Source organism: Chrysemys picta, chromosome 4 (genome assembly GCF_011386835.1).
Source record: "Chrysemys picta bellii isolate R12L10 chromosome 4, ASM1138683v2, whole genome shotgun sequence".
NCBI classification, from domain to species: Eukaryota; Metazoa; Chordata; order Testudines; family Emydidae; genus Chrysemys; species Chrysemys picta.
Genome location: NC_088794.1, coordinates 19,234,387 through 19,256,308, shown reverse-complemented (window position 1 = coordinate 19,256,308; position 21,922 = coordinate 19,234,387). Strand labels below are relative to the sequence as shown.

General features: G+C 40.2%; 1 protein-coding gene across 3 annotated transcripts in view; it reads right to left on the bottom strand.

The window, feature by feature from the left end:
- Window positions 1-282: 282 nt before the first annotated feature.
- The window catches only part of LOC101931242 (ras-related protein Rab-7L1), a 44,423-nt gene continuing 22,783 nt past the window's right edge, over window positions 283-21,922 (bottom strand). For 2 of the 3 annotated variants that reach the window (XM_042848999.2, XM_005306430.5), the window contains 7 exons: window positions 16,231-16,280; window positions 14,996-15,101; window positions 10,783-10,838; window positions 9,928-10,077; window positions 8,750-8,902; window positions 8,099-8,248; window positions 283-5,988 (listed from right to left, as the gene is read on the bottom strand). In XM_042848999.2, coding sequence (XP_042704933.1) covers window positions 5,786-5,988; window positions 8,099-8,248; window positions 8,750-8,902; window positions 9,928-10,077; window positions 10,783-10,838; window positions 14,996-15,101; window positions 16,231-16,280 — 868 coding nt within the window. In that variant the 3' untranslated portion in view covers window positions 283-5,785. The remainder of the gene's footprint in view (window positions 5,989-8,098; window positions 8,249-8,749; window positions 8,903-9,927; window positions 10,078-10,782; window positions 10,839-14,995; window positions 15,102-16,230; window positions 16,281-21,922) is intronic. The other variant, XM_042849000.2, reaches the window with a different exon arrangement.

The window sequence follows — 21,922 nt, the reverse complement described above, 5'->3', positions numbered from 1 at the left end:
ACAGGGTGTGTGCGCTCTGCTCACAAGCAAGAAGGGAATTAGATTCTTTCAATCACTTCCCAGACTGGTGAAACAGCAAAACTGCTCTGGCCAAAGGACCAACTAGCCTCTGAAGATGAAAAGTAAAGCATAAATATTGCAAAGGAGATGAATTAATAGGTTTACAGTGTTTCAGACATCACTACTGGTCACAAAACAAAGCAAATGCAGAAGAGCTACTATACACTAGAAAACAATCAGTAGCTACTGCCTTAGAATAGCAGAAAAATTACACAAGGCATATTTATGGGTTATAAAAGCCCTTTTATAAAGCCATTTTTAAACAAAACCAAAAAGTTTACAAAAGAAAATAAAAGATACAGAAGAATAAGTTGCTTAATATATTCCAAAAAGAGAAAAATAAGAGGGGACACAATTCCAACATGCTGAACGATAAAGGGTTTTTTCTTTTTCTTTCTTTTTTTTCTTTTTTAATACAAAATACAAGCGAAGGATACACATACTTAAAACAGAGCTCGGGAGCAGGTACACAGTCCTGGGAACCCCTCAATAAAAGCAAAGCAGGGTTTTGTTACTTTTTTCTTCTTTGCAGGTACATACAGAGACTGGAATATGTAAAATTAAGTAGCACAAAAGACCATCACACAATTCTACCAATGCAGTTGCATCTATAATTCACGAACATGGTCAACGAAGTCATGTTCACTTCAACCCCTTAAAAAAATTTTTTTTTTAAATAAAGCATTAACGTTACATTCAAACTTAACTCCTAGTACCATGCTGCAGATCTCATATTGTCAAGGTATTGCAAGGACTGCCAACCCTTATGGGGGTTTTATGCCCAGTGATGACAGAGCCATGTTTAGCAACACTCTCTCAGGTCATGGACCAGTAGAAAGAGTCCTTTATTTGCAGCCCCTCTCCTTTTTCTGGCCACTAATGGGGGAAGAGGTGCAGAACGTGATGGGGGTTTATTTTAGCAAAAGCCCAACAGGGCTGTGAATACTCAAGACAAATATTCATTGCATACCACTGAGTGATGCCTTGCTGATGTTAAGGGCCCAATGCCCCACCAGGAGTCTCTTCCTCCTTTGTTTCAGGGTAGTTATTTAGGGTTTGCTGTGACATGTTCATGGTAAAACAAGTTATGTAGCTCTTATTTACAATTTTTGTAACAATTGCTTCTGCAGGAAAAAGTAAAATTCACAAGTTTCCAGAGCACAGAGGGATAAAGTTATCAGACACTCCCATGCGCGCGCGCGCACACACACACACACACAAAATACTTCAGGGGCTTTCACACACATTGGTGTGGCTTAAGTTGACTGAATATTTCTCCATCCCACCCTGCCCTTCCCAATATATATAAATATATATGTAACCCTTGCCCCTGACATACAAAGCATATGCTCCATGCTGTCTTGCAGTCACACTGAGCATGCTCAGACTGATGGAATCATTCAATTCCCTGCAGTTTTATGGGGCGGGCAGCTTACAGAGATCTTTCCAATAGTGGTTGATACACAGAGTCAGCACACAGGGAGAACTTGACTAGACTTAGAAAGAGAAACATTTATGTTTTCATAAAGATTTTAATGAAAAAGGACATTCAAATGCCAGTCATCGACTGAGGTGGGGAAATCTTAAAGAAGGACACGGTAGATTTTGGAAGGTGCTTTCCAAGGACAGTATTGGTGTCATTGTTCTGAAAAGTTTGTAATAGCTGAAGTCAGGGATTAATTTGTGTTTTTTTAAAAACCATGTTCACCAGTATGATTTGTTATAAAAATAAACCTTCCACAAAGAAATTACATCAAGCAAAGCACCAATTTCTACAGCTCAAAAGCTTCCAGCATGTTAGTTTCTCCCCAACCCAGGCGCCTCAGCTAACTGTCCAGTGTACATTTGGATTAACAGACGTTGAAAAGTCAAATATATCTTCTGCTCCCGCCCCTGTACAAACAGTTCTTTGCTTCCTGATGCAGCCACATGGTGGTGCAGAAACTGAGCATGCTTAGAACAATTATCTACCCACCCTTTCATTCACTCCAGGACAGCAGTACACCATTTCCTCTCCCCCACACACTTCTCTGCTTTAACATGATAGTTTGATTGAACACTGAAATTATTAAAAGCTTCCCAAACTGCTCCTACATCTAAATTCTGCTCTCACCCCCAATCCACTCCAAATCCTAACCCCATCTAATTTTAACTTGAAAAGAGAAAAATCCTCTATTGAAGGGAATTTTGACACTCGTGTTGAATTTATGTTTTTTGGATTTAAACAGAAATTAAATACAGCCATATTTGTCTGACATTAGGATTTAGTATGCAATCTCCAAGCATCAGTAAAATCTTGTTTGTAAACCTTTGCTGGCCACACCGAATGGACTGTTAAAGACATTACTGTTTGTATACAAATGCAAACTCAAATGTTGTAGTGAGGTCCTGAAGCAGAAAGCTCTGATGGAAGTTAATGGATAAGCTGCCATTTTAGGATGGAAACCAGGACAGGTGCTAGATTAGTGCAACTTTGGAAGCAACCCATTCACGTCAGTGGAGGTGCTCCAAAGGTACACCTAGGTAACAGATCAGAATCTATCCCGGGTACTCAACTCTTTACTGACCTGGGGAGATTGGAGGGGTGGGGGAATGTGTGTGGAAAAGAGGCAGAAGCCGCAATCTGTTTTGCTCATTGTTTTTAAAGCCTTCTCACAGGAATGAAACTATTTCTGCTCTTTGAAGTAGGAACCCAGTCCTATCCGCCCCCTAAAAAGAGGCGCCCTATTACTTCCCTTCATGGAATTAAAATGCTTGAAAACAAAACTTTTAAAAGGACATGTTTAAAAAAATAGTCTACTGCTAATCAGAAATGCTCAATTGGTCTTAAAAAACAACAAAAACTTTGTCTTCACAATTTTTTTATCTGCAGGAAAAATGAGCTGCTCTATTTCCAAACGGAGAGGGTAACCTGGAGACAAGTGGATCTAGACCACTGTGATTTAGTGTTTGCATGTACTACCAAAACACTAGCCTACAGAGAAATAGTTACAAAGATCCAAACAAAAATGTAGCATTTACATAGTGTTCAGATTGTGACAGATTCAAAATTAAGAATCCTACCATCCTGTCATGTCAGCCATTAGTCATGAATACACAAGCAGAACAACAACAATTTTACAAAGATTCAGGGCCATAATTGGCAGGTATGAGAGAATCCAGAGTCCAAAGACTTGAGTTCATAACAGAGGTCTAGTCTGAACATTGAATTTCCAGGTTTCAGGTATGTATCATAGCCTGGACATTAGTTTAACTTGTTAAAAAGGAAAAAATACTTTTAATGGAAACTACAAAAAACGTACACCCTTCAGAACAGATCTGGTCTAGGGGCGAAGTGTATTTAGACAATTAAAAATACAATTAGCTGATTCACCAGATCTACTACAGGAGGCAATATACTCTTAGTAAATCTAGTACACTTAAAAAAAAAAACAAGTGCGAATGAACAACCCAATAGACAAGAAAGGCCTAAGTGTGTATACTTGTAGTTTGTACTGAGAGAGACTATCTGCATGGACCAGAAAGTCATTCATGGAGGAGCATGTTACCAAGAGTCAATTTACATGCAGTGTCCACATAGCTGACCATTAGGAAGTTGTTCATTTAATTTTTTTCTACATTACTAAAGAATTACAGGACTATGATCTGAAAAGTTTCACTTAAGGATTGCAAGAGACTTTTTGCTCTCCTGATATTTGGATGGGAAAGTTATACATTCACTTCTTGCTCAAGTCAGTCACATCACAACCCAGCCTGAAGTTGTACTGCAAAGCTAAACCCCTAAAAGTACAGAATTACAATGGATAGCCTTTATTATAGTGGCAATGTTAGTCTCCTAGTTGAGAGTTAGAGAACTTAAGATGTATATGCCAAGATAATGTACAGCCTCCCAATGAGGTTCACAGCCATGAATCAGATAAGACAATGACTTGGTTGCTATTAACATTTCATTCTGTGTCTTTAGCGCCACATTTAGCTCAGTGTCTTTAGACTCCATGGGATACTCTGCCAGGTCTCCTCCCAGATCATAGTAGTGCATCCCATCTGAAAGCTTTCAGAAATCCAACAGCCTTAAAAATCCAACAACACAAGACCAGAAATCCAACTCCCTAGCTGTCTTGTTACCTTGAAGAGGCTAGTTTAAGAACATATATAATTGACTGAAAAGATTATGACCGTCAAGCTTGCCAGCTATGAGAGAGAACGTGCAAGATATATAGAAAACAAAGGGTTAAAAAGATATCAAGTCCAGTTTTTATGTTTCCACCAACAAATACTGCAGTCCCTGTATCAAGGTTTCAAGGAAAAATCCTGTGTACTTTTATTCCTAAGGGTTAAAGGAGATATGGCTGCTTTGATAAAAGCACAATAAAATGCCACTGCACAGACATCAAGTGTCTTGAATTTGGTGGGACAGCCTGCTTTTGTATGCACCACGGTCCTGCTACACTGCCATCAACACTGTTCCCTCCCATTAGTGCTCCAATTCCTACTCAGCCAGTGTTTTGGCTTCAATAGCAGAAAGCTGACTCATTTGGCGCAGATATAGGGGTGTGGGATCAGCATGAAGAACACTCCCACATTGCAGGAAGGAGGAGAGAGAAGAAATAGAAGTGATGGTGGGGTGAAGTTATGTTCTATACTGGTGGGAGTCTGCCATCCAAACACTATAGCTGGAGAGGGTTGAGAGGTATGACTACACAGCCTTTCTGAGGACAGACGGAAAGAGAGGAGAGAAACACTTAAGCATGACTCATGGGATCTGAGACTGTGGCATTACAGGAATCCATTGCTTCACATTTATAAAAAGGCCACCCCCCTCATCCCAACTAGAGTTTAGTTTGAGACTAAGTTAATTTTTTGCTTAAAATGACTAAGAAAAAACTCCCATATCATCATAAGAAAACCAGGCTTTAAAATTTTGTTTCAAAACTTTCTCCCACGTTCTGCCTAACTATATCCAGCCATGAAAAGTGACAGGAGTAATGGGTATGAGCAGCTGGTGGGTTGCTGGTCCGGAGCCTAATGAATGCACTTTGCCAAGAGCAGAATGCAATTCTACCCAGCCAGAGACAAAGGATATCACGTCCTTATTGGATAAGTCCTTTCTAAAGGATGAAACACTAAGGTGGACTATTATAAGTCTCCTGAATATTGCCTATTAAAAATAGTTGCATGAACCCAACAAGCTTAAATATGGGTAAAAAGATCTTATTTAGAATTCATTAACTTCCTTTTTTCTGAGGGAATGAATTTATGTCAACTGAAACTACATGATGGAAGGTGAATTTGTTGAGTGTTCCAATAAGGAACAGTAGTTTTAAAGGCCCTTTTCAGCTTTGGGAAATCTATGCTACTTGATGATTTGTAAGTATAATTTTTTAAGTATCAGCCTCATATGCTATTGCTTCACAACTGCAACATCCTTTCAAAAATATATAATTTTTAGTAAGTGATCCATTTAGTTTTAAATGGCTTTCAGATTTGGTGGGGGACAAGAACAGAATGGCCAATAGAGAACAGTGACTTCAAAAAAACATTACTGAATAAGGGTTTTTTCTTTTAAAAAAAGGATACTGTATTAAACAGTTGAAAGCAAAGACAGCATTCAAAGCCCATGAGTCAAGCCACAGCCAAAACCGTGTTCTACCCCTAAGTATGTTTTCTTTTCCTCTTATTTAAAAACAAAAACAAAAAAAACAAAACAAGCTCCCCAAACTGCCATTTAATCTTCACCAGAGGCTGCTTCATCTTCAGACCCTTCATCCCCCGATTTCTCTGGTGGAGGGCTGGCTGATTTTTTTTTCTTTTCTGGGGGGCTCTCAGGCTCATCATCTTCTTCTTTGGGAGATGGGGTCTTCTCTTTTGATGCCTTTGAAGCTGTGGGGCGGCCTGCTTTCCCTTTGCCTTTCACCGGACTGGGTGTCACTAAAGAAAGCAAAGCACCAGTTTCATGAGATCAGCTACAATTACATAAATAAAGCTTTACACACAGCTTTACACAAACAACCTCTACTTGGAAAATGTATTCTCCAAACCAAATCCAGGTTGTTTTTTGTAAGATGATACTTGCAAAGATGAGTCCTGCATTAATGCCGTTGGAGCAACAAACTGTTAACGTGGATAATGATGCCATATCCAAAGTAAGAGATGACTTGAGCAATGAGAAATCAGTAGAGGCAGGAAAGCAATTGAAAAGAAAAATCCATAATTCTCATTTACTTTCAAATAAGCTGACAGGAGATAGTAAGGGATAGGCAAATCAGTAGGAGAAGTGTTGAATTTGGCACATAGAGTAAAAACTCCATCTTTTCATTTTCAATCAGATGAAACTCCAATTTATTGGTTGAAGTCATCACCAGAACTCCTTGATGAAAGCCTATCACATATCAAAAGTCATGCAATTATAGTGTTCTAGTTCAGACTTAGCCTTCATATTAGGTTTGTCAATAGCACAAATCTGTTTCATTAACAGAGAGCAAACTTCGGCAGTCTTCTCAAATGTCCCTCATTTTGAGGGACTTCATAGTGTGGGTAACATTGGGACTACAATGAGTGAAGTAAGGGTGTCCTCGCTTTTATAGTTTAAGTTATTTACATCAGAAAAAGAGAATTGTGAAGCACAAGTTACAGAAGAGTTATCTACACTAAAACAAATCTGACAATATTTTAGTTTTGTGATATTAATTTTACTTTGGGTCCATCACCCTTGAGTTTGTCACATATTTCAGCCCACACGTGAGCTAGCTTTGACAAGCTAAGAGGCACCATCTTTGGTGCAAGTGAATGCCAATCTACTTATAGTTAATGGCATGCTGTGAGGCCTGTCTTCTGAAGCTTACCCTGAGTGGGAAAAATTACTTTAGGACCAGGCTACTATTTTATTATGGATTCATTTCAATGTTTGTAGGCATTCAGAGGAAAATAAGAAGTGTTAAGACAGATGCCTGATAAATCTAAAAAGGACATTTTACTCTTATGCAAGATTATTTAAGAGCCTGAACTCAAGGGAAAGTGTTTCTAAAAGATATTTACAAACCATTTAATTGCAAGATTTAATGAGCTGCTGGATGGCAGCACTGTGGCATCAAAGTAAGCAGCTACCTGCAGCACAAAAGCTCAACTCCATGGCATCTCAAAGAGAGAAACTCACTTCCACAGAACAATGGAGCTCATGGGCATCCCCTCCCAAAAAAACAAGACCGTTCAAATCCCACTGCTAGTGTTCTAAGCTCCCCGCAGCCAACAATATATTATGAACCAAATGTCTTTTGAAAGTTTCTCCACAACCATGAAGGCAAAAAATCTTGTTTTGTAACTTTTCTTTTTAAGAAAGCTGCAATTCTGAAGCACAATTTTGCAACATGTTCTGTAGCTGTGAAAAACATAGGGTACAGTAAGGTCGTAGTAGTAATGGTATAGTTTGTGGCTGCAAAGGCACTTTCATCATAGACTCCTATTTCAAGGCATTTTCATTTGTTGAAAAGCTTCCTTTAGGCTAACATTTCTCATGCTCACGGTCAGCTAGAAAAGTGGAATAAAAATGCATTCAGTAATTTGAATATCTGTGCACCTCTATATAGCTATGCCTACATCCAGAGGTCTGCATATTGAAATAAATGGAGTGATTATTCAAGGTTGTTAGGCCCAAGTGTCAACTACTTTAAGTCACCACAGGACAAGCTGACTAGAGACAGGACTGGAAGCTAAGAACTCAAGAGTTCTCATCCCAACATTGCCACTGGCATGATCTTTTTTTTGTCTCAATTTCCCTATCAGTAAAACTGATTTAATTCTTATTTACTTCACAAGGCTGTTAGTTAATTCTGAAGTGCTAAGTAGTTTAAAAATCTAATTATGCTTTATTAATCTCCAGAAAAGCAATGATGAAAATCATTTGACTAATATTCCTTTAAGCAGATGAACAGTTAGGAAAGAGTGACATTTACACACTCAGACACAGCCTTGCTAACTGATCCTTACAGCTGCAAAAATATTCATTTTTTGAAGCAAGTGGCTTCCCGTCCAGTAAGCTCACCTGTAGCCTTTAGCCTGGGCTTAGGCATTTTCTTTTCTTTCCTCTCTGGCTTGGATTTCTTGGCCACCTTTTTTTTGTTCTTTTTTGAACTGCCATAATCACTATCATCATCATCTTCCATGAGGAAGTCTTCATCACTGCCAGAATCTTCTGCAGGGACAGAGAAAGGAAGTGTGTGTTTGTGAAGAAGCCTTTATATCTCTTCCAAGTGCAAAGAAAGGAAAGTGGTCTAGCAGTTAGACTGGTGCATGGGAGAGGAGTAAGAGTCAGGACACCTTAGTTCTATAAGCTGTCACATACTTGTGTCATCTTGGGCAAGTCATTTTACCACTGTGCCTCAGTTTATCGTCTGTAAATATTTCATAGCGGACGACAATGTTTGTAAAGATACCTATTTTATGGTGATGACTTAGTATTTGTAAAATGGATAGTGTATCAAGTCATGCACCTCTTTGCCCTGAGCTTAAGACAAAAAAAAGGATACACTACACTACAGCTAAACTTAATTCATCCCTTGAACAGATATGCCTTAACACTGAATGCATTAGTGAGCACGCTGCATCCAACGCCCAAGAAGTTAACTACATTTAAGTCACACTACTCCAAACAGCTGCTTTAGTATGTTTTTCATTACAATCCCCCTCTACTTACTCTCCTGGAATGGTGCCTCCTCCTCCTCCTGCTCTTCCTCCTCACTGCCCACATCATCCATAAGCATCTCTCGTTGCTTGGAAGCTGCTTTGGATGCTGCCTGCCGTTGCTGGCGCACGTTTTTGTGGTCTTCTTTCTCATCCTCACTGTCCTCTGTAACACAAAATTCACCATGTTGCAATGAAGACTCATGACATAGCTCCTATTGCAAGCCAGGAATATGTGGTAAGAGCAAAATGAAGGCCAAATCATTCCTGATAAAGCAGGAGAATTGAGAGGCTTGCTGGGTAACTATCATAGCTGGTTATTTGAGTGTGGTCAAAATTCTCCCTACATCAGGCATATGGTTTTGAAAGGGCTCAACCTTGAGGTCTTGTCCATTAACCATGAACTTAAGAACCAGGACACTTTTTCATAACAGGAATATTTCCTCAGCATCCTGCACCGACCCATTCTTAATACAGAGCAGAGTGCTGCTTAGTGAAAACGTGCTTCCAAGATCCTTTGTAACGAAAGATGCTCTATAAATGTCAGATATCATTAATGTAAATTTAATAGCAAATGCTATTGTACAATATGACAGTTATGATTCCCACATTGAACATAACTGAACACTGACTCAAATTGTTCAAGTCAATGTTGCATTATAGTACTATATTTTTCATTGTAAAAATATTTCACTCATGATGGTTATAGACTCTGCGCTCATATTTTTGTGATTCTAGAGCAGAATAAACTGGGAAATACTGTAGTAAGTTATTTAAACTCTCGTTTCCATCCAGCTGACAGACTGAAGCTTGAATAAAAATGCGGAAAAGCAGAAGAATCTCAGTACTAACGCTGGGGAATGAGGTCAGGGAACGGCTTCACACTAGTCAACGATCCTTGAGCTTCCCCTCCTCCCACCCACTTGCCCAAAGCTTAGGGATAAAAGTGGGGGCACAGGACAGCAGGGGTTTCAGACTTTTCATCTAAAGGAGAGGTGGAGGGAAGGAAGAGCACATAACTTGCTAGAGAGATGAAGCACAGAGTATACTTAGTTCCTAACTTCGGATTTTGCTTTCTGGATCTTTGGCATTCAGTCACAACATTTAGGCCAGCTCAGGACTGATTTCAGGGCAACATACCCGAAACAGTCGCTTAACAGTGGGAAAGATCTTTGTTTTTACCCTCTTTACCTGCAGGCCTTTTCCTGGATTTGGAGGCTCTCTTGTTCTTTTCAGGTTTGGCTTTTTTTGCTTTTTTGCTTTTTTGAGAGCTCTCATAGTCACTGTCAGCTTTGCCATCATCTGCTCCTAAGTCATCATCCTCGCTGCCAAAGTCTTCATCTAGGAGAAAATGGTGACAAAATGAAGTCTCAAATACTTCTCAATGGAACATATGCATTGGAGCCATAAGAGAGTGGCAGGTACAGTGGACTAATATTTTTGGCCTTCCTTGCTGGAAGTATTACTCTAGCATTACATGAGCAAGAGCTCTGTATAGCTCAAAAGCTTGTCTCTCTCACCAACAGAAGTTGGTCCAATAAAAGTATTACCTCATCCACCTTGTCTCAGTAGTACTAGATCACAAAGGAAGAAAATCTGGTGGTCTAGTCCACCAGGACTAGAAAGAACAGGAGAATCAAAGATACCCTGTTTCCCCGAAAATAAGACAGTGTCTTATATTAATTTTTGCTCCCAAAGATGCGCTAGGTCTTATTTTCAGGGGATGTCTTATTTTTCAGAAATGAAAAATGCCTTATTATCGGTGGATGCCTTATTATCGGGGAGGTCTTATTATCGGGGGGATGCCTTATATTACAACGAGAGGCAAAACTGTAAGTAGGCCTTATTTTCGGAGGATGTCTTATTTTCGGGGAAACAGGGTAGCAACTGAGTTAAGGTGCAACGGCAGAGCTATGTATTATGAACACTACTCCTGTCGGCATCATTAGTCCTTTACTTTAATATAATCCTTGTTATAGGAATATTACAAGGATGATATTCCTATAACAAGCCTACTTGGCTATGTGTTAGCAGCTGGGTAACTACCTGGAGAGTGTGAATCATCTTTCTTGGTCTTCACATCTTTTTCTTCTGAATCCTCACTGCAAAGGAGAGAAGGAGAAAGTTTTATCACTATTTTCGAGGATGGATCTGCTGTACTGGGTAAGCCTGTGGTAGCTGGGTGAACTGGTACTTTTAGAGGCTGCCACTTTGTGCTTCAGAATCTAAGCTCTCGTTTAAAAATAAAAAAAGTTATCTAGTCATTATGCTTGTAAAAATAACCACCTCCAAATTGTGAAGCAAGTGTAAACTGACAGCTGAAACAACAGCTCTGAGAAATGAGCTGCCCAGTTCAGCTCAATAAACTGTTAACTCTGAAATGTAAAATAATTACTATTGTACCTAGCTAGAAGAAACAACATGGAGTGAAAGGATCTTCCTTTAGGATGCTAAAGGGTGTAAAGCCAACACAGCAAACCCAGCCTAGGAGTAAACAGTTTTAAATAGGACTGGTGAAAAACCACAGGTAAAAGCCAGTAATGGTGAAACAAATACACTCCAGACTACTGAAGGGTTGTGCCAATTGCAAGAATGGATAAGGGACTGTAGAACATAACTAGTTCTGAATCTGAAATTTAACGTCACACATTTCTGAAGCATGTTTTGATTACTTGAATAAGCTAGTTTGTTTACAAGTTCAAGTCTTGTGGGAACAACAATTAAGTTTGTATCACATACGCATATTTGCCACAGACTGAGAAGGAACAGAACTAGCGGCTCTCATAGCAATCAACATTTAGATGCTTTCAGATCTGATTCTCTCATAAATTAGATCATCTGAAAGTGGCCGAAAATATCTAGATTCTGGTAATATTTGGGAGTAATTCCTGGACAGCAATCTTGGCCTCCAATATTTCTAAGCTACTGGAGCACAGGTAAGTAGAAAACACAGCAGCAGCAGATGTAGACTGCAGCAGTTCTCACAACACTGCATCCTGCAAGCAAAGGCTAAAACAAAAACCACCCAGGAAAGTCATACAAAAGTGCTTGAAGTGCCAGCACTAAAAATCCCTTTGGGTCAGATTCCTACTTACTATTTATGTTGCCGTATTGTGCTAGGATGTTTGTCAAACAGAATAGCACCCTTCCCTGAAGCACCTAGTGTAAAAAGGTCAACATCTCAGATGCAAATGTCCTTGTCTCTATGTTAGCTACTGAAGTTCAAAGCCAGACTGAAATATTTCTCCTCTGCCCCACCCACACCAAGACAGCACATGGGCACACACCACTACCCACTTAATCCTACAACTGCCACTAGCGCTCCTCCTTACTGCCCAGAAACGTAAAAGCACCTCAAACCTTTGTGGAAGAAAACACAGTCTTCACTCTTAGGTTGTTTGCAACAATTCATTCTCAAGCAATTGCAAGAGGGAGAGTATGCACGGACAGGGATTCCCCCTTCCTAGGCAGGTCTCCGCCAGATAAACAATTAGGGCAAGGATTTATACCTTTTGTTGCATACAATAATGATCAGCAGCCGCATCTTGTTTATTCATATTCCTTCCTGATATCTTACTTTTCTCAGCAGTTTCTGCTACAGTCTGCATTCCATTCTTATCTAACACAAGGTTAAAACAGTATCTCTTACAGTTTTTTCCCCCACTTGCCCAGGCCCTGCCTTAAAGTCTCGCGTTATTAGAGTTAGTGTTAGCCTGACTCTTGCTCTATTCTAGAAACTAAAATATCTGTGTTCAAATTCCCTTTATCCCTTTTTCCACTTCCACACCTTGAAGTAGGGTCCTATTGAAAAAATGACCTGCATCCTACCAAATACAGAAGGAAAAAAAAAAGATTAATGCCTCGTCTACAGTTAAAATTAGATCAACTGAGCTACACTGCTCAGGCTGTGAAAATTTTTGCACCTTGTGCAACTTATGTTAACCTAACAGGGACTGTAGATGCAGCCAGGTAGATAGAAGTATTTTTCCGTCGACCTAGCTACTGCTTCTTGGAGAGGTGAATTTGGAAAAACCCCTTCCATCGACATAGGAAGCATCTACACTACAGCACTACAGCTGCACTGCTGTAGCACAGACATGACTTTAGTTTTTACAGTAAACCCAAGGCAGTCATCACCAAGAAATAGCTGGCATACTTTCCATTTCCAAGACTAATATTCAGCTTGTAAACAGTCAGTAAACATTAAGGAACACCATACAACCAGTCATGGTAGGCCAACTTCTTGGTGATGGTTGCCTTGGGTTTACAGTAGAAGTCAAGAGACTCTTTTGTCCTGTCTGGTAAGATGTAGGTAATTTTTCAACAGGTCTTCCCTTAAGGGGTTGGCTCCCTTTACATTTCTGAGCAACCTCAGTAATCAAAGTAAGATATTTTCTTGAATTCCAGACAAACTATGAAAATGGAGAACTAATAAGTCTTCACTATTGCGAATGCTTCCACTTCTGTAGAAAGCATTGCTAATAATAGTTGAGGGGCTTTTTCTGTCAGATCCAACAATGACTGTAAAGCACTATAAAACTACGGAGAGACTGAACTATATCAAACTGGTAGCCCGCCTATTCTTGTCCTGTGTCAAGATTTTTGTAGCTCATGCGACTCTACTTGCTCCTGTTCTCGTTGCCTAGCTCTGGAACATGATTTTAATGCTGAAGCACTAGTGACATATGCTTTATGCCTGGCTGCACTGCCGGTTTGAAAAGGAAAGAGAACCTCAGTGTCCAATCCCCTTTTGCTGGCTTGGTCAGCAACAGTCCTGCCATTTTAGGAAGCTTACACAGACTATGCACCGTACCCACAATCATGTTTGTTATGATCTGGCTCCCTCAATACATTCAAGTGTTTCAACTCAGCACAGATCCAGTCCTGCATTCCAACAGACCCTAGAGCTCTGCTGAAGACTCCTCTGCTCTACAGTAGATGGGCTGCTCCAATATTCTTTTGACTCAGGTTAGATCTCTTGGACCAATCGCTGGAGCTAGGAGCTCTATGCCTAGAATCAACTTTGCTATTACACAACATGGAGTCTGCACCTTTCCAGATTCACAGAATGAGTTTGCCAGCATGTAGCACAGACATAACATGCTCTTCTTGCGGGACCTTTCTGCCCTTTTTTCTCTCAGCAAGAAGGCTGTAGGATCTATCAGGCCTTCAGGATTTAGGAGTAAAAGTCCCAAAAAATACATTAATAGGATTCCTTAGACCAGAGGTTTTCAAACTGTGGACCACGGATGACCAGTGGTCCGCGCGCTCCATTCAAGTGGTTCGCAGATAATTCCCTCTAAGGTGCGCGCCTGGGCAGCCGCACATGAGAGAATGAAGGGCCAATCACCTAATTAGAGGAGCTGCACAGGCGTGGCTCCACTAATTAGGTGCCTGGACCCCGGAGAAGACGCACATGTAAAGTGAGGTGGTGATCTTGGGGGGGGGGGGGGGGGGGGGGACAGGAGGTAGCTGGGAGGAGGCAGTGGGGTGAGAAGAGGGGATGGGGGGGAAATTAGGGACATGCAGGGCTGTGGCGGCCAGAGAAAGAGGTGACTTTCCCCAGCTCCAGGGCTGTGGCTGCCAGGGAGACAGCCCTCCTTCCCAGCCCCAGCTCAGGGGCTGTTGCGGTTGGGGAGGGATGGCACATCCATTGCATTAGAAAGGTAAGACTACTGATATTAAATGATGAGTTGTGTGCTTTTATTTGTAGACCAAAAAAATGTTATTATTAAGGTTTTTTTTAAATAGCACTTTTATCCAAAGCCCGCCGAGACCCTCAGCAATTTTCAAGTGGTCTGCGAAAAAAAAGTTTGAGAACCACGGCCTTAGACAGCAGCCTCCATTAATAAATGTCTATGTCCAGTTAGTCACTTGCAAGTGGAAATTCACATACAATCTAGAGGCAGATTTTCTAGATTCTCTGAAGGGTAGAAGAATGTCAAACAGGGTGAAAAAAAGAAAAAAGCACTACACATTGCCAGATCTCTTTCAAATTACTAGGATACTATTTAACTGGAGATGCCTATACACCCTAAGCTTCAAGTAATTGAGCCTTAGATGCAAGGTAAGGGGACCAATTCCATGACTAAGATTTCTTTACTCTTTCTAGAACCCCTTGAAAGCTCATCACCATACCAACTAGCATTGAAGGCTTCAGTGCAATGAAGTGCACATCACTTACGATTGTTGCGACCTACATGGCAAGACTGGTTTAGCTAATGTTGGGCTATCAGAAGTAACAGAAACAACTTCTTACCTGTCCTCCTGAGAATTCTTTCCAGGCCGCCTCTTATTTTTAGCCTCCCGGGGAGATGAACGGATTTTCTTGGCTGGAGGGCCAGAATCTCTTCCATAATCTTCATCTGAACAGTACACCAGAGGAAATGGTTTTTGAAAAGAAGCAAACTATGCTATAACTTCCAGCAATCCAAATAGAGTACTACCTCTTCAAGTACACCTCTACCCCGATATAACACGAATTCGGATATAACGCGGTAAAGCACCGCTTGGGGGGGAGGTTGTGCGCGCCAGCGGATCAAAGCAAGTTCGACATAACGCGGTTTCACCTATAATGCAGTAAGATTTTTTGGCTACTGATGGCAGCGTTATATCGGGGTAGAGGTGTATATTTAAAGTTACCAAGCCATGTCATTTTTAAAGGGGGTCAGATCAGCATCCTGTCAAAAATCCAAATCTTCAAAACTTCAATTCAACTTTACAAAAGAGACACATTATACTCAACCTGTATATCTGCAAACTGCATAATAAGTTAACAAGTTTAAGATGCAGAAGTCATAGGAAATACTGCAGCAAAGCCTTCATGGCAAGAGAAAAGTTGATCTGAATTTTATGGAAAATCAGAACCGTACATTCTTATATTCAGAATCATACACAAATCCATTAAAATTTGCACCTATTTCTTATCTTAGGTGCTCCAAAAAAACCACTGTTTAGATATGACAAAAATAGACAGGTGTAAGGCCTTTCACAAAATCGTTTAAGTTCCAAATTACGCACACCGATTACAGGATACTACCAATAGTACTGCAGTTAAGAACTAGGCAAGCCTCAGTCATATTTTCTTTCCACTAAATGTCAATATAACCTTAATTAGCAGAGCAGCAGCATGTTTACTTTCCAAGAAAATAAAACATTATGATATTTTTGGAAGCCATACGGATAATCTAATTCACATGAATATGCAAATAACTAAAAAAGGATGATTCACAGAAAAGCCCGTGTGCTAGGATCAACTATATAAACTAATAAATTGGCTGTGGTAAAATATGAGGAAGTAATTTCAGGAAGATTCTGACAATAACAAACCAAGAAAGGCCTTTAGAAGCTGCCACAATATAAGCATTAAAATAGTTTTTTACTACATTAAAAAATATTGGGGTACACATTTACAAACCCTTATCAATTCACGGCCATGGTAAAGAGTGAACATTTGTTCTTTTTCAGAAAAAAAAAATTACAAAAATAGTTTACCAGCATCGTCTGATTCCTGAAACTGTGAATAATCGACCACCTTCCTGTTCCTGTTTAAAAAAAAAAAAAAAAGTTAAGTTTAATTAACAATTTATGATCTTGGAAAGACAGATTTTTTTCAAATCAACAAAAAAGCACCACTCTTGTTTTCTGATATAGAATTCAAAGTCTGCAAAGTCATTACTCACCAATACCTCCAAAGGGCAACCCTAAAAACACTTCCAGAAACTCAGCCATCTATATCTTAACAGTCAGAAATTGATGCAGGATAAACGCTCTAGCACAGGAGTTCTCAAACTTCATTGCACCGCAACCTCTTTCTGACAACAAAAATTACTACAGGATGCCAGGAGAGGGGACCGAAGCCGGAGCCCCGCTGCCCAGGGTGGGGAGGCCAAAGTCAAAGGGCTTCAGCCCCAGGTTGGAGGCCTGTAACCTGAACCCTACCATCCAGGACTGAAGCTGTGAGGCTCAGGCCCCAGCAAATCTAACGCCAGCCCTGGAGACTCCATTAAAACAGGATTGCAACCGACTTTGGGGTCCCGACCCCTAGTTTCAGAACTGCTGCTCTAGTAACTTCCTCTGGAGCCGTTAGGATTTATAAGGCTGGATAAGTTTTCATTAAAATATTTTATTTATATATATGGTAATTTTCCAGTTTCTATTAGAGATTGCTAACAGGAATCCATCACTTTGCTTTTGCCACTAAGTTTTTGAACAGTATTCTTTGTGCAGCTTAAGAGCACAATTAACAGAGCCACCCTCACCTGTGCATACATAGTCCCTTTACTCTACAATGAAATCATATCCAGTGTTGTGTTGCTGTAATATATTCAGCTACAGTTCTTGAGAACCACCTTTAAAGCACCCTAAGATTAAAGCGAGTTTTCATTACCCCTTTAAAAAAACAAAACAAAAAACAAAACAAAAAACAACCTGTTCACAGGTCAGGAAACATTCAGTTTAGTTAATGACTGGTTTTAGACATTTTCTATCTATCTACCTCCCTATCGATACTGCATTTGTTACACTAGTTACGTATTAGGGTTTATGAAATCTAGAACTTGCACTATTTTAAATTAAAATAGTTAACCCCCCCAAACACCTTTAGTTAGGGTATGTTTATACGTACAGCACTGTAGTTGTACCATACAGCTGTGACGCTGCAGTGCATCTGGTGAAGACACTCATAAAAAAAGGTCACCTCCGCAAGCGACAGAAGCTCTCGTGCTGACATAGTGCTGTACATGAGCACTTATGTTGGTGTAACTTATGTCACTCAGAGGGGTGGAATATTCACACCCTTGAGTCACAAAGTTTTGCGGACATAGGCCTTAGGCATAGCCTGAAACGGGTGGAACTTTGTTTAGACCAGACCTAGGAGTTCCTACATCCGTCTGTATCTCCCCTCCACCCCCAATCTTTAGCCTCAGACATGAAACGGTTGCTGTAGAAATAGTATCAAAGATGGACTTCCAGGTACAGACTGAGCAGGTGAACTAACAATGTCATGCACATGCCATTAATACAGAGACCTCAAGACAGGGAGAACTGCTTGTACAAAAATAAAGTTTTCCATAGGGTATTAGCTGCTCTTTACACAAAATTCAGTGATCTCCAACTGAATTTTTAAACAGGACAGTGAGGGAGAAACTGTAAATGTTTTTGTTTTTTTAAATAAAAGAAAACAGTGACAAAGCCTGTCATTTCACAATGCTTTGGCCATTATATTGAAGCTTCTTCACAGAATAAGCCTACAATCAAAATATTTGAATATGCCAAGCAGACAAATATAGCATTTTCAAGATTAAGAAAGTCAGTCCTTGAAAAGGAAGAGAAAAAGATTTGTGCTTCCTCCTCCTTGTTTAATTTCTTTTGGGATATATATAAAAGAATGCCTGAAATGTTTTTAAAAAAATGCAGATTCCACCTATCCTTTAAGACTTCATAATGACTAGAGAACAATGAGGCAAGACTGAAAGTTGACAAGTTAAGAGTGAAAGTTGGTTTTTTTAAGAGTCATGTTTAAAATTTTGGTTTCTCATGGTTAACACCAACTTAATTTCAGTGATAAAATAAAAAATTGGAAGAAAAAAAATTATTACACTGGACCTTTGTGAGTTCAAAGTATCACTACCCCTCCCACTGATTGGGAGCAACTTTCTATTGGAACTCAACTAGTGACAAGGATAGAGAAGTGCCCCACTCCTCACACAGCTTCTCCTGTGGAGACTTCCCTACTTAGTCTTCTGGAGAGTGAGGGAACAAGTAGATCAACGTGGCTTCCATTAGGGGCTCTCTGGGTATACAATGTGCCCTGCCAGTTGGCTATTTTGAGATTGTAGCCCTGCAAATATGAGGTGCTCCTCTGGTGAACTGTATTATGGACAGCCCCAGAAAGGGAAAGACAGTTTTAAGAAGCTACTCACAGTATGTTTGAGTGGAGAGGTGAGCATGGATGCTGCATCTTAAGAGTTTCATTTTCTCCCTCATGCCCCATGGCTCTTATCCTTCCTAGAAGTTATGGGACAGATCTGGCAACCTCCCCTGAGGGAACACTTAGTTAAGGTATGACCTCATACATAATCCACACCCTCAGCAAAGTCAGGGACAACCAGACCTTACATTCATGGTATTTCTTGTGTTAAAGCTTTTCTTGAAAAACCCTTTCTGGTTCTCCTACACTATTACCAAAAAAGACAAAACAAAATGGGGCACAAGGCATGTTTCAAAAATTCTGATAGACAATTATGCTTGATTAGAAAAGGTAAGTCATTATAGCTGTAACAATGCACTATGAGCTCCAATTTTTGGCAGATTTGGTTGGCTAATACTATAGAAATGACTTAGCAGACACTTCCCAATTCCTCTCCATTTGCCTAGAAAATGTGAGACCTGTACTTAGTAGTAGACCAAAGTCTAAAAAATTCTATTAAAATGTAATTTATTGAGATCTAAGTAGAGATCATATTCAGCATCTGACCCATTTACGCTAGTGATGAGGTATTACTACTTTTCAGTTCTGTTAGCCCTGTACAACCAATACAACTACGCAAGTGCTCACTGGATTCTATTCAGGCTCATAAAATAATATTGTTAATGAAGTTCCAATTGCAGGGCCAGATTCTGACTTTGCTATCTAATATCAGTGATTGACTTAGATCCTAGGATATGCAGCAGGTAGGAAAGTCCTTTTAAAAAAAATAAAGGAATCTAAAAAAGCATAGGCTTTTATATGACAATCACTGCAGGATCAGAAATCCAAAAGTGATGAGGAACTTATCCTCATAAATGCATTTATGAGGTTGGGTAGTTCTCTCACTTTTACAGATGGCAAGAGTGAAGTTTAAGACTTTAAGTGACTTGCCCAATATTACACAGACTGGAAGAGTGCTATGATTAGAAAGCAGCTCTGAGACTCAACCCTGCACCTGAACCACAACTCCATCCCTCCCATCCTCCTTTTAAATTTCACATGGAGCCACTAAATCCAACAGAACCACACAATGCCATTTTACATGCACTTTCCAGAAAGGAGCAGCACTTTGAGATTAATACAGTGTACTCTTGGCAAGGCTTTTTGCTAGGATACCCCTAAAAATCATACTTTGACTACAGCTGTCAACTCCTTCAAATTCCTTCTAAGCTTCCTTTCTCGGCATGCACCTCAATTCATAGCTATTAGGAACAGCCTTAGAGAAAGAGGAAGTACCATAATTTAATTAAACCAACCCTAAACAAACCCTCTCAAAAAAGATTCAATAGGTGGACAGTCAGACTTTTGCAATGCTGAATCCAAAGCAAGTGACAAGAGGGGATTTAAGTACAGCTGCAATGTATCACACTACCCACTCATCTGTAGTCTGAATGTTGTAAAATATGAATTTGGGAATATAACTACTGGCAGGATTCACTGAGAAGGATAGAGGCCAGGCCACAAAAACTCATCTTCTAATTTCAGTTTCAACTATTAGCCTTCCTGGGGCCTAACTCAGCTTTTTCGCTGTGAAACAGGACAAGAATTTATATTTTTAAAATATGTAGAGAGAAGCATGAACACTAAATGATGAGATAAAGGTTAATCTTGTGCCCATCCACTTATTTTGTGTGCATGAGTGGAACAGACATTTCCCCCTTAAAACAAAAACTGAAGGTAATTTTGCTGCACACTCAGTCTATCAATTTCACGAGGCAATTGTCTTCACATTTCACTAACCTACTGAGCATAATGTAAATTGTAGGATAAGCACCTTGCAAGAAACAAGCAGTCATAAAGGGCTTCACCTAGCTTATTTATATTATTAGAATATAATGTAGCATACACATTTAAAACGCAAAATATTATGTCAGGCAAATAACGAAAACATTCTAAGCTTCTTTCCTGCTTCCAAGCACTAAGCCCTACAGGTTGAGCTAGCAAGATGGTCCCTACTGTGCTCCCTCATTACACTGTCTACAGCAATATTGATTTTTAGAGGAAGTGTGATAAAAATCAGTAGACAACTGTACAGTGAAGGCTGTTCCTTTTTGCCTTGCAGGAGAGAATGACTACGGAGACATAAGAGGGTAAATACAGAAAGATAAACTTCTGGAAAGGAGTCTTCTCAAAAGAACAGGTGCAAAGAGCACACAAACATTCAAGGACTGTTTAACTATAGCTGTTGTCTCTACAAACTGAAGTCAAGCACAAACTGTTCTTCCGTCTAGCATTCTTATTCTGGGCTCAACATTCACTACATCTACCAACCCCATGTCATGTTTGTATCATTTAAGGTGAGCATAAATACAGTCTCTAACAGCCATTGGCAGAAAAATGGCAAGGGTGTCATGAAGATAGAAGGTGCTAGAACGCAGAAGCCATTCTAATAATTCCAAGGCACAGGACAGTATGTTTGTGTACAGTATTGAATGTTGGCTCACTAGGTAAGTATATGCCTATAGATGAATTTCTTAAGACCACTATGTCCAAGAAGCCCTTCGTGTAATCCTCCTAGTACACCTCATTGGACCACTAGACACCAGTGTTAAGAGGTTTTTGCCTGTGGCGGAAAGACTATTGCCACACGTTTAGAACCAAGAAGTTGGCTGTACAATATATTTTTAAGTATTGCTTGAGTAGTTGTATACCATCTTCAGCAAAAAAAAAAAAAAAAAAAAAAAAAAAAAGGCACTCCCAGACTCAATATTAGTGCATACATGTCACCATGTTAGCGGATAAAAACTCAACAGGGTGGTGTGTGGATAGCTTAGGAAGGCAGATTAGAATGATTTATCCCTGCCTTATGAGGTGCTTAACCTCAAGGTCTCTCCCTGGCACTACAGTGACATATGAAGTTTGAAATTCAAATTAGAAGAAGAAAAGAAAACCTCCAAGAAAACTTGGCTCATGACTGCAGAGGGAATGCAGCTGGCAGAGCCATCCCGTCCATAGGACAGACTGTGGCAACCACCCCAGGCTTTGGGACACGGGGCCCAGGGCAGCCTGGAGGATTAGCTGGGGGCCTGGCCCCGGCAGAAGCCCCACTGGCTTCTGGCATTGCTCAAGGGAGGGGGCAGAAGCCAGAAAGAAGCAGGACGGGGGTTTGGGGGAAAGGGGTGGAATGGGGGCAGGGAGGGGGCTGAGCAGGGGTGGGAAGAGATGGGGCCTGGGCTGGAGGGGGTTGTCCCAGGCGCTGCACCGGGACAGCCCTGG